The sequence below is a fragment of the Lagopus muta genome, chromosome 6, assembly GCF_023343835.1.
Source record: "Lagopus muta isolate bLagMut1 chromosome 6, bLagMut1 primary, whole genome shotgun sequence".
NCBI lineage: Eukaryota > Metazoa > Chordata > Aves > Galliformes > Phasianidae > Lagopus > Lagopus muta.
The window spans coordinates 3,788,558-3,800,560 of NC_064438.1; the positions used below are offsets into that span (position 1 = coordinate 3,788,558).

Genomic DNA, 12,003 nt, shown 5'->3' on the forward strand with positions numbered 1-12,003 from the left:
TGTGATTGCATATGTGTATATAAACCCTATATAGTTCACATTCAATTTTAACTAAAGTTTTACAATTACATTAATGTTATAACCATCTTTTTGTGTATATATAATAATTAATACTTTAAGTAAATTTCTTCCTGCTGCTGACTTGGTTAGGCAGTTCATTTTGTTATGTTGCTAATCTCTTTATCTTCTGAAAGAAAACTGGTACAGGAAACAAATCTATACATATATAAATTTTACACTGAAAGCTCATACTGTCACACTCAGAGCAGATGTGAATAAATCTATACTCTTTACCATGAGGTGGGATTTTGCTAATCCAAATACAGCTGTACTGTTTGCCTATGTTGAATGCTCATCTCATTCGCTATTCCTGGTGCACAGAACCTGCCATTTGATCCTCAGGGTACAAGCAACACCTCGTCATCAACTCCTTGTCAGTAGTACAAGGTAGTGTTCCTCTTTATGATGCCTTGATTGCCAGTTTTGCAGAAAATCATTGCTTTTAGCTGCTGACCCCAGATCAAGAGCATCATTTGCTTGCATACATTTGTGAACAGACCCCATGCCCTTGTGCAACAATGCCCAAGCAGAAGTAAGTGTAAAGATATGCCAGTACTGAAAAGCTTCTTACAGTACAAATAAAGCTCATCCTGTCTCTAACAGGAGGGCTGGGAACGGAAACAGCAGCTTTCTGTATGCAGCTAAGAAAGCCTGCAGTAGGTTCAAGGATGAAAACTTGATTCAGTCCCATAAAAATACTGGGACAGATGAAACACCTTTTTCTGGATAATGGAGATCTCCCAGGAACTGCTCTCAGGAGGTGGAGCAGAGGTGGAACAGGAGCCAAGAGCAGAGCAGAGATCCAGATTCTACTTAGGAGACAAACTAGAGAGAGGGAAGTTCAGGCTTGAGCAGAAAAGCTGCTGGGTCATAGATGGAGGATGGCCAGGATTTCAGAGGAGGCTGCTCAGTACTCTTAAGGCCTGTAAGTGCTCTCAAGGTCCTGATGTGTGTTCAGAACAATATTAGGATAGGACAGGAGAGGAGAGGAGAGGAGAGGAGAGGAGAGGAGAGGAGAGGAGAGGAGAGGAGAGGAGAGGAGAGGAGAGGAGAGGAGAGGAGAGGAGAGGAGAGGAGAGGAGAGGAGAGGATAGCATCTTGCTAGAAGATGGTAATCATCTTAAGCAATCATGCCTTAGACACAGGATAGCATGGATTTATCCAGATAGGTAAGACTATCGCTAGGAAGGGAATCAACAGAGTGGGACCAGTTTGTTCTCTACGTTGCCTGGCAAAAGGGCAAGAGGCAATGGGCTCAAAGTGTTCCATCTGCTCAAGTTCCATCTGCATGTGAGAAATAGCTTCTTCATTGTGAAGGTTACAGAGCACTGGAACAAGCTGCCCAGAGAGGCTGTGGATTCTCCTCTGGAGATATTCATTGCCTGGATGTGACCCTGGGCAAAGAATTCTATGTGATCCTGCTTGAAGCGAACGCGTTGCACTCAGTGATTTCCAGAGGTGCCTCCTAACCTCAACCAGTCTGTGATTCTGTGACTTCATCTTCTGCTTCTTCTATTCACAATTGTCATAAGCAAATCTAGAAAATTTGGCAATTCTTCTGTAAGTTTACCCTGAAGTTTATTTCCTGTAATTTGCGTTTAATGTTCAATACCAAATCTACCTTTCGTATTGCTTCTCTTATGGAGAAATAGAAGTATACTCTTGTGTTCTTACTTTTTTATAGACATGAGCTTGCCAGAGATTGGAGTGCTGCTCAGAAACATATTTTGTGTTGTTCTCTTATTCCTTACCCAGAGCATTTGGAAGAATGAGAGAATGCAACTTCATCTAAAGCAAAAATTGTAAGGATAATATATTTCTAGTGTTAAAATCCTTCCAAAGATGCATTTCTCAACAATAATTTTGTAACAACAAATACTGAAGATCCTGTCAAAGCACTTGACCTCAATATAACTCATTATGTAGGCTTCAGTAGTTGTACATGTGAACACACGTAACACATTTAATTCTTTGTCTTGCTTTGTGCTACAACAGGGTGAAAGAGTGCCAAACAAATCTAGAACAATAAAATCAAACACATTAATTAGATCAGATTGGATATACGTTGATATAAAATTAAAATATCTCTAAAACTTCCAGTGCAACAAAATTATTCACGCAAATAAATGCAGACAAATTCATAAAATGAGCAAAAGCAGTTGCTGTTAAATAGTTAATCTAGATCAGCCTTCACACTCCTTCGCAGCTCATCCTAAAAGGAGCAGAGCATTTTATCTTTCAGAGGCAGCAACAAAGACTGTGATGTTATCTTTTCAACATTACAGTTTTGAACTGTGACATTTATTCTGACTTCCACATTCATTCCTACGCTTAGCTTCATGCTGAAAGAGGTCTTCATTCAAATTTGCAGATATTCTTTTGTCACTACAATTCAACCTTTACCTTGAGGATTTCTTTTTCCCCACAGGAAAGTGTTTTTATGAAATTGGGTGAATTGAATTTCATGATCACATCTGAAAGCAAAGTGCATTTTAAGACAGCTTTATCTCTGCAAGAAAAAATATACATTGACAGAAGGGATCTTACCAATATGAATACAAATATTTTAATATTGAGTAGTAATGCTATATGAGATTGTTTGAGGACACAAAGATGAACATTTGAAGCATATTCTAGCCCCGTCTAGACTCAGATTTTCTCATGATCTCTCTAATGCCCTGTTCTTCACTTAGAAAATAATGGATTGATAAATAAAAGTGTGAGTAAAAAGTGCTTTGTTTTTATTCAGCATAGTGAGAGAATACAAGCACAGGGTATCAGGTAGGGGAACAGAAGAGAAATAGCTAACAGAACAAGATGATCAAGGGACTGTGAATCCTGATTCATAGTGGTAATTTGACTGAAAGAGTTCCAAAAGAGGAGCACTGCATCATACCAGTGCAGTGCATCTGTGGAGCTAGTATGTAAACCTGAGTGCAGAGGAGATGCCTCTGGGCAGCAAGAGCACTGTTCAGAAGAGGCTGAATAGTTTAGCCATGCTCTCTATAACTAGGAAGTAGTAAGGGAGAAGCATAAGCATATTTACTGAGAAAAAATGTAGGAGTCAAGATGAAGGGTCATGCCTCCTCAATTCTTCTTTGCCCTTAAAATAGATCCAGCTGTTACTGCTTGTCTTCACTTAAACAACCTTGGCAAGGAACCAGTTATTTTCTCCATTTTCCTTCCTTCTTTCTCAGACATGTTTCTGATAATCGCTTCCTGTATATTTTTTATGTATTGGAGTCTGTGAAGAAAAAACCTTAAAATCTGGCGTGCTTCTCTTCCTTCCTTATTCCATTTTAAAGAGGAAATAAAAGAGTCAAAGCAGAAGCAGACAGCTAGAAAGAGAATGTGGAGAACCTTAAGAGTAGTTTAGCATTTGAAGTGAAGGGAAAAAGAAAATAAACAATGTGTTTTCAGAAGACAGAAGAGCCAGGTAGATAAACAGCTATGACATGAAGAGTTTTCATGAAAACATTCTAAAAATACATTGCAAAACACCTTCCTCATTCCTAGAAGCAATTTACTGAGCATTCCAATTAATACTTTTCTTCTGCCTTTCTGTTCTATTAAGTAAAGCAGTTGTTGAGTTACCATGGAACAGTGCACAGCTGAGCAGGGCAGAGTATAGTGCCTGGATTAAAGTCTTCCCTTTGTTCTAAGTAATTAAAAGGTGTCAAGCTAATGAGGAAAAAAAGATTACCTGTGCTTAATGAAAGGAAGCTATTGGAACAATTCCGTAAGATAGAGAATCTGTAAAATCAATCTGAAAATTAAGATTAATAGTTTTAATTTTCTTAAATAGTTTTCATTTTCTGAGCTGTCCTCCTGGTTTAATAAACACAGCAGTACATTTACAGCCCCTATTTATCCCACTTGTGGATCTTCTAGAATGTTTCCATAACAACATCACTATAGTCCATCAAGACAATGAGCAGGAACCCTGACTCAGCATCTCATGACTAGTAGCATACTGGTGAGAAGCGTGGAGCCCATCACTGTTCTAGCTGCTCTTTGTGGCCTTTTGTTCTCTTTGATGCTTTTAGCTTCTTCTGCTAAATTCAGGAGAATTCCTGAACAGGGACTGTTTTTAGAAGAAAACGTTTTTAATGTAGAATTTTTTGAATTTCACTGATTCCTGTAAGATGGACAAAAAGTGTTATGTTTCAGTTAAGGAGTTTTGCTGCGGGAGCAAGGAAGGAAACAAATTCCAAGGGCAGCAGTCCGTGATAGCCTTTCATTTGCTGTAGAGAATGCTAATCCACACTAGCCCTTAGGCTTATACATTTTTCCCAGTTTGTGTCGTTGGCTGGCAGACTGATTCTCCTGCTCTTTCCTCCCTCACACCTGCTCCAAGAATCCTTATGGGAGGAGGAACAAGAGCCCAGTGACAGGGGCCTGTCTCACCTCACTTCTATGCTGGGGCACAGGAGAGAGCAGGTAATGCAGGACACTGGGTATCCAGCACAGCTCCTACCTGAGACTCAAATATCATCTCTGTGTTGACAGCAGAATTGATTTTGTAGCGTGTAGAACACGAGCCAACTATGTTATAGAGCATCTAAAAAAAATCACAAGAAACTACAGCACTCTTTTTTATATAAAAGGATAAATAGAGCATTTTATTAACACTTTTTGCAGCAACAAAAGTGACACAGTCCACATCTTTTTCATTAAACACAGCAAAAGCTATGGTCACATTTTACATCACTTTGAGGCACAAAGCAAAATATTTTTTTCTTAAGGTTAAGGTATGATTTGCATAAAAAGAAAAGAAAAAAGAAGGAAAGAAGGAAAGAGTGAAAGAAAGAGTGAAAGAGTGGAAGGAAGGAAGGAAGGAAGGAAGGAAGGAAGGAAGGAAGGAAGGAAGGAAGGAAGGAAGGAAGGAAGGAAGGAAGGAAGGAAGGAAGGAAGGAAGGAAGGAAGGAAAAGGAGAATAAACAATCCTCAAGTTGTATATTGCGGTAGCGGGGTTTCCAATCACTAGCACGATACAATGAACAGACCAAGAATCCAGAATGGATTATTACATACAATAATTATCATTTGATTGAATTAGGAAATGGATCATTGTTGTCATTTTAGAGTATTAAGAAGTGGTCTGGTGTTGCTAACTTCAATTTGGTTCGGTTTGGTTTAATCCCAACAACCTCAAATATATACAACAAGCTGAATGAAGGTTAATAGACTAGAAGATTATGCACTTTGTAATGCATTGCACTTATTGCTTGGTACACTAATGTTGCAGTCACTGTTGAGTTATGCTGAAAAGACAAGCATGATGCTTGTTGGCTTCTTTCAACCCAACACTAGTTGTTTGCCACTTTGGTTTATTGTGAGTTTATATTCAGTGTCCATTATTAATAGGTTTAATTGAAAGACAAATACAGGTTTTTTTATTATTATTTCAGGGATTTCTAAAATAGGAACATTTTCTATAATTACAGTATTTTCAATAAACTTATATCTATGTATATAATTGTGGCACAATGTGTAAAAATATGAATGCTATTAAGGGAAGCATAAGGGTTAAATTATTCTATGTTACCTCTATTGGTTTCAAAATATTCTGAAAAACAGATACATCCTTTTTCATAGGGCTTCTCTTTGGATTTTTTTTATAAGACTATATCTTTTTCTAGTTTATAGTGTGTTACTTTTTTCTCTTTAAAGACATGGGTACAAACTTGGAATATTCCGCAAAGAAATAGTAATAAAGCTTCTTTTTTGATAAAGAGATTTGACGGTCTGCATGAACAGTCAGACTTAACATTACATTTTTTTTCTATTAGTTGATAAATGCAGGGAAGAACATGACAAGGCTTATAATTTCATAAGAATCCGTGCAGAATAGAAATAAGAATTTGTGCCCAAACATTCAGTATAAAACTCCTAAATAATTCCATTATTCATCACAGAGTAGCCTGCAGCATGTAATCACAATAAACATACAATATGCCCTATATGTTCTTTTAGGCTTGATACAATTACCATTAAAGGAACTGGATCAGTCCCCTGTAAATGCCTAGGACTCAACCTTCCTCCTTTAAGAAAGTTCTTGTCTTAGACTAAACATACAATTCCTACATTGCACTGAGTAAACGCGTGTATTTAACACAATCTCTTTCAATACAGTGTAACAAATATTTAAGTGCATTTTTAATGCTAAGTAATTTTGGCTTTCTAAAAAGAGCATTAGATGTGCCAACTTGGTTGCTTAGTTGTGCTTTACTCTGTACTTATGAGTTTTATCTCTTGTATACTGTAAGAATCTAATTGCCCCTATAGTTTTGACCAGTAAACCCTTAAAACTCTAATGTTTATTGAACAAATATAACCTAATGAATGTGATGACGTCACAACTCATACAGATTGCACTTTAATGGTTTGTTTTTTTTACAGTAAGACCTTCCCGCTTGATATGTGTTTACGTTTATACCACATTGTATTTCTGTATGCAAACAATCACAATGAATTTAATCACAAGCACTACAAAATATACCCATATTTAGGTTTGTTATGAATAATCTCCTTCCTTGTAGTTGTATGAGTCTTGTACTTCCTGTTGTACAAATTCCTCTTTTTTCTCCCAACCATTAGGCCAGCCACCGTTGACTTGGGTTGTAGCACCATACGACTTGGTGGTACCATAATTTACATAATTTTGAGTAATGTCCCCTGTCTCTTCAGCTAGTTCATCTTCATGAATGAAGCCACATTTCTCTTCGCTTGTCTGCTCAGGGTCTGCCCAGGGTTGTTTCTCTCCTGAAGCAAATATGCCATAGAATATAACACCTCCATAATGAACTAAAGCAGCAATGAGGAAGACATACTGCCACTCTTCACGTGTCTGTAAAGAAGAAATTTGCTAAGTCAGACCAATTCATACACTTATCTAACTCTTCTGAGCTGAAAGATTTAAACTAGTGGTTGAGGCTGTGATGGCAAAACTAAAACATTTGCATATCCCATTTCCAATTAATTACGTACATCTTCCTTTGAAAATAACTGTTCATTAGTATACAAAAGCATTGACATTGTGAGCAAATAGTGAGTGCCACATGCTTCAAATTTGCTGGTTCCTGGATGCTCTCTCCTAGAGCTCTCAGTTGGTAACACGTATTCTGGGTAAGCTGTGTAATGAAAAGGTCTTTTTCATGGAATGAGTTATATTAAACTGGAAGATTTGAAAACTGCACTGCCACTTACCTTGTTCTTTGTCATTGCTCCCACGATTATAGGGCATACCATTCCAGACAAGGTCCCGACTCCATTAGAAATCCCCATTAATATGCTGGCATACCTTGGGGCAATGTCTAAATGGTTGACATTGAATCCTGCAATGCAAACATCAGCAAACATTTGTGCCATAACCCGAGCAATACTACACTTCTGCAAAGTAGTGAAAGTAATTCACTCGACGGTTTTACTTAGATGTATTTTGGCTACTTATTTGCATTTATTTTTCTCTAAAAGGGTAACAGTACTTAAACACTCTTATGGTCCTCATTTTCTTTTTAAAAAAATCATAAAACGATACCAAATATATTTTTCTTCCCCAAACTGAAGTTCTAAAATATATCCCAGTAGTAACTGTTTAGATAAACCAGAAGATATTTAGACAAACTCTGTATTTTCAGATTGTCATTGATGAGCTTTTCACACTGTCAGTAACCTGTTGTTTCTTCTTCCAGCCTGTGCCACTTCCATTTAGTACTGCCCATGTTCTTCTTTCACATGGACTAGCAGAAGGCAGTTCCCTACTGTTTCTGAGTGATAGAGTAAAAAGAGGCTGTCTCTAAATGATTTATAATCATGCTTACAATCTTTGATTGTTTCCTTGCATTATCAATACCTAAATCTTGTTCAAATGTCTACGGTAACTATTTAAAATATCTTGAGAGACTTGGTTCTATATAAAGTGACTGAAGTTGTTGTCCCCAGAATAAGTGCTTCAGTAAGTGAAAGCAGAAGCTAGTTCATTGGATATCAAAAGATAACAAAAAGAGAAAAGAAAGGTGTTTATAGCTGGATAGCTTTTAGAAAATAAGACACTCTCCATGTTCTATGAAAAATCATTGAATAATGCGCAGAGGAAAAAAAAGTAAAAGGTCAGTATCTAAACAAAGACATATATGTAGGTGTTTGTGCATAATGTAGTTCATTTGTGCTATATGTTTAATTCTGAGGAAATCCTGTGGTGAGCATGAGCACCTCATGGAAAAAAAAAAAAATTTGCTGCACTGCATATGGAAAAGATTATTTCAACACCAAAAATGACAGCGAGAAAAACAACGACATGATACTGATTGTAGTTTGTAGTGATCACAAATAATATTTGAATTCAGAGATATGTTCTAAATTTTTGTCAATGAATACAAACGAAATGAAATGTTATGTCTCTTAAGATAAAATAATGCATTAATAACAGCAGTATAATCTTACCTGATATGGCAAATCCACTAAAGCCTACAGCAAGCACTAGGAATGAAATAGCCACTCCTTTACTGTGAGAATATCCCACCACAAGAAGAAGAGTTGCTTCCATACCAAAACCTTGGGAAATTGTAAAGAAAACCAGGCATCAGGTTAGCACCCTCTCATGTGTCACAGACTTTATGGTGGTAATATTGCTCAAGAGACAGATGCAAAACATTACCCTGAAATGGAATAGAATCAGACATTTCTTTCCTCCCTAAAAAGCTTGTATATGATAATCTATATTTTATTGTTTATTGTTGCTTCCTGCCACCTTCAAACTCAAAATAAAAACTGTAACTAGGCTGGAACTAATGGGAGTATACCCTCAGCCTGTGATGAACTTTAAAGCTCTCATCACTGCCATGATTCATTTCTGTAAGTTTAGACTCTGAGAGATGAGGTCTGGAATCTGGGCTCTCTTAGTGCAGAGGGCTCAGATACATGAGTATCTAAGACTCACTTAGAAGCTGCTTGTAAGTCAAAAGAGCTCACCTGCTCCTGTAGTAATCTAAATGCTTTTAGAACTATCAAACATGTCTTTTGAAATTGGATGTAGGAACAGATGTGTTTATATTAATTTATTAACCACATCTACAACACACACAAAAAAAAACAACCCTGAAGTATTAGTCGTATATACGTAAAATCATGCAAATTTAAAGTATGCAGTACACTGTGTGCCTATTAAGTCTGTACAAGAAACTTTTCTAATGAGGTTGGAAGCCTTACCTCCGCAGTTCATTATCTTTCTCACAGTGGTGGTGGAAAGAATTTGTTTGCTTCTTAAGAAGTCGGCAATTTGTCCCCCAATAGGGACAATAATTGTCATCACTAGATGTGGCACAGCAGATAAGATACCCACCTAAAATAATGATGAGAAATAACAGAGCCTAAATGGCACGAAAACTGTCATTTTTCACTTTCAGAACCATTCAGACATTGTTTCTCTTTGATTTCAGACATTTTAAAACTAAGAATTGTTGTTGCATTTCCCAAAGAGCAGACAGATTTTTAAGGACATCCAACGCCTCGACACTTCACATTTATAAACTGTTCTCATTGTTTAGATTTAAACCAGAAGCTTTTTTTCCCTGACTTCATAGCCTTTCCTTTTCAGAAAATTAATGATCTAATATGTCTAACCAAATTGCTGCATTTCTGTTGGCAGTGGGCTTGGCACAGCATCGCCCAGCAAAGCTAACATGTCCAGATGTGTGAGGTCTGCAAAAAGATTCCCTGTGGATCACCCTCGTACATACATTTTCCTTTGATTTCTCAGTAAAGATACACTGCAAGTGGCATCTGGACACAGGACCCCTCTGAGAAAATCTGCTTATAGTGAAAGATAAAATACTAAATATCTGTTGGTGATACACAAAATGCTCTGCGTATTAGCAAACTAATTTTGTGATGACTGTCCCAAACTGTAATATATTTGTAGATTGTTCCTTCAAAGCAGTAGCAGGTATCTGTGAGTGTGGCTCCAACTGCCACCCACTATCTCCTGTAACCGCCTTGCAGATGGCTTCCTTCTGGATGTGTGACATTTTGTTCTGTGAATTCTGATTATTGTCTATATCTCAAAGCGTGTGCAAGGCCAAGGCTTTTGAATATTTCCTTTCTAAATAGTATATCAGCCTGTCCTGATGGCTGAAGTGAATTACATCAGTGTGCAGAGCAGATGCATTCCATGGGAATGGAAAGAAGTTTTCTCTGTGCTTTCACTGAACTTGTAGCTCCCAGTTAGCTATTAACTATGAGTAAGTCCTGGTATTGCAATGAGTACTGTGGGGTGTTCCTGAATAAGTGATAACTATTCCTTTACAAGCATCTGTCTACAGCAGATGAAGTGATGAACACTATGTTTTCTGCCATTGGTTACAAAGCTCCACATTTCTTTGAACACACTCTAAGAAAAAATCTTCTAGAACAAAATGACCAGATTAATTCTATACGATGTGACTGTTCTTATTGCATCCATGGCAGAAAATGTTTCAGCTGTAGCAAAGCTCTTTAAAATAACTCCAGCTACATTTACAATTCCACTGTATACAATTCTGAGGAGTCAGTAGGCTGGCCTGAAGTCTCAAGTACCCAAACTAACGGATGTTTTGCTTTATCTATTAACATGCTACACAACACATAATGATTTGGGACTGAAATTCCAAATATTTTATTTTCCATCCTGATGGAACTATCATGAATCATTTACACTTTTACTTTGATCTTTGCATGTAGTACAATATATAGAAAATGGTCTCTGAAGTGACACGCCAGTTCAATCCTGTTCCAGTCTTTGAACATTGGGACGTTATCAATCTGATCCTCTTTTTAAAGGTGGCCTTTTTTTTTTTTTTTTTTTTAATGTTATAGCAGGCTCACAGGGTTAGCTCAGAAGGCCTAATTTTTTGAGAAATTAATTTTGATTTTGAAGCCCATCTTTAATTTCAGGCTAGCTTTACATAATTTTGACAATACCCCATATTACTGCAACATTTTGGTACCTACTCAGTACACAATAATTACTGCTTGTAATGAAGATGCTAAGTCATGGCTTGATGCAGTGATTGAGCACCTGGTAGGAGGCAGGTCAGCTGCATGCAATGCACCAGAGTGAGCAGAATGGCTGGAGCCAGGATCCACTCCTTCCCAGACCTCATTTAAGAGTTGGCAATGGAGCTGAGGGTGTCTTGCTGGAGTTCCCTGTCTACCTGAGGCTTCTTTCCCTTATTTCTGTTTTTATGGCTGTTGCATTTGAACAAATCCTCACTGCAGCCTAAGACCTTGTATGTCTGCTGTCATTGCTGTGCTCTCCATCTTGTTTAGTGTGGTTCAGTACCACCTAGAATATCAAAAGTATGTGAATACTTGAAATATACAAGTCTTTATTGCTTTCAGAAGAGGGAAATCTGTATTGGTAAAAAATTGGTATTTTCCTGAGGCTTGTTTGATTGTGCCCCATTTAAGAGGCTGACTCAAAATTCATGAGCTAAGTGGAATGTTGGGTCAACCCTAAGGTATCATATTTTCCTGTCAACTATTTCTCTTCCTAAGTAGAAGAAAGGATGCTGCTCTCCCCACACTAAAAGGAGGTGTAAGAAGGTGATAGGTTGGCAGGGACCTCAAGTCCTAATGCCCTGATAAAACAGGTTCCCTATAGCAGGTCGTACATGTAGGTGTCCAGACAGGTTTTGAGTATCTTCATAGAAGGTAAAGAAGGCAGAATGCAGAAGTTCTTGGGTATATTAGGGTGAACTTCCTATTTTCCAGTTCTTGGCTGTTGACCTTTGTACTATCACTATATATCTCTGAAAATATTCTGGTCTTGTCTAATTGCCTCTCAAACTTTCAATGTTTATAAACATTGATCAGATTCCCTCTCAGTCTTCTCTTTTCTAGGGTGAACAGACCTAGGTCTGTCAGCTTTTTGTCCTGTGGGATATGCTCCAGACCCTTTGACAT

At 37.5% G+C, this 12,003-nt stretch overlaps 1 protein-coding gene across 1 annotated transcript in view; it reads right to left on the reverse strand.

The window, feature by feature from the left end:
* Nucleotides 1-4,650: 4,650 nt before the first annotated feature.
* SLC17A6 (solute carrier family 17 member 6) overlaps nucleotides 4,651-12,003 on the reverse strand; it is a 33,887-nt gene continuing 26,534 nt past the window's right edge. Inside the window, exons 9-12 of the mRNA XM_048949312.1 lie at nucleotides 9,271-9,403; nucleotides 8,506-8,616; nucleotides 7,270-7,397; nucleotides 4,651-6,910 (exon numbers count right to left, since the gene is read on the reverse strand). Coding sequence (XP_048805269.1) covers nucleotides 6,578-6,910; nucleotides 7,270-7,397; nucleotides 8,506-8,616; nucleotides 9,271-9,403 — 705 coding nt within the window. The 3' untranslated portion in view covers nucleotides 4,651-6,577. The remainder of the gene's footprint in view (nucleotides 6,911-7,269; nucleotides 7,398-8,505; nucleotides 8,617-9,270; nucleotides 9,404-12,003) is intronic.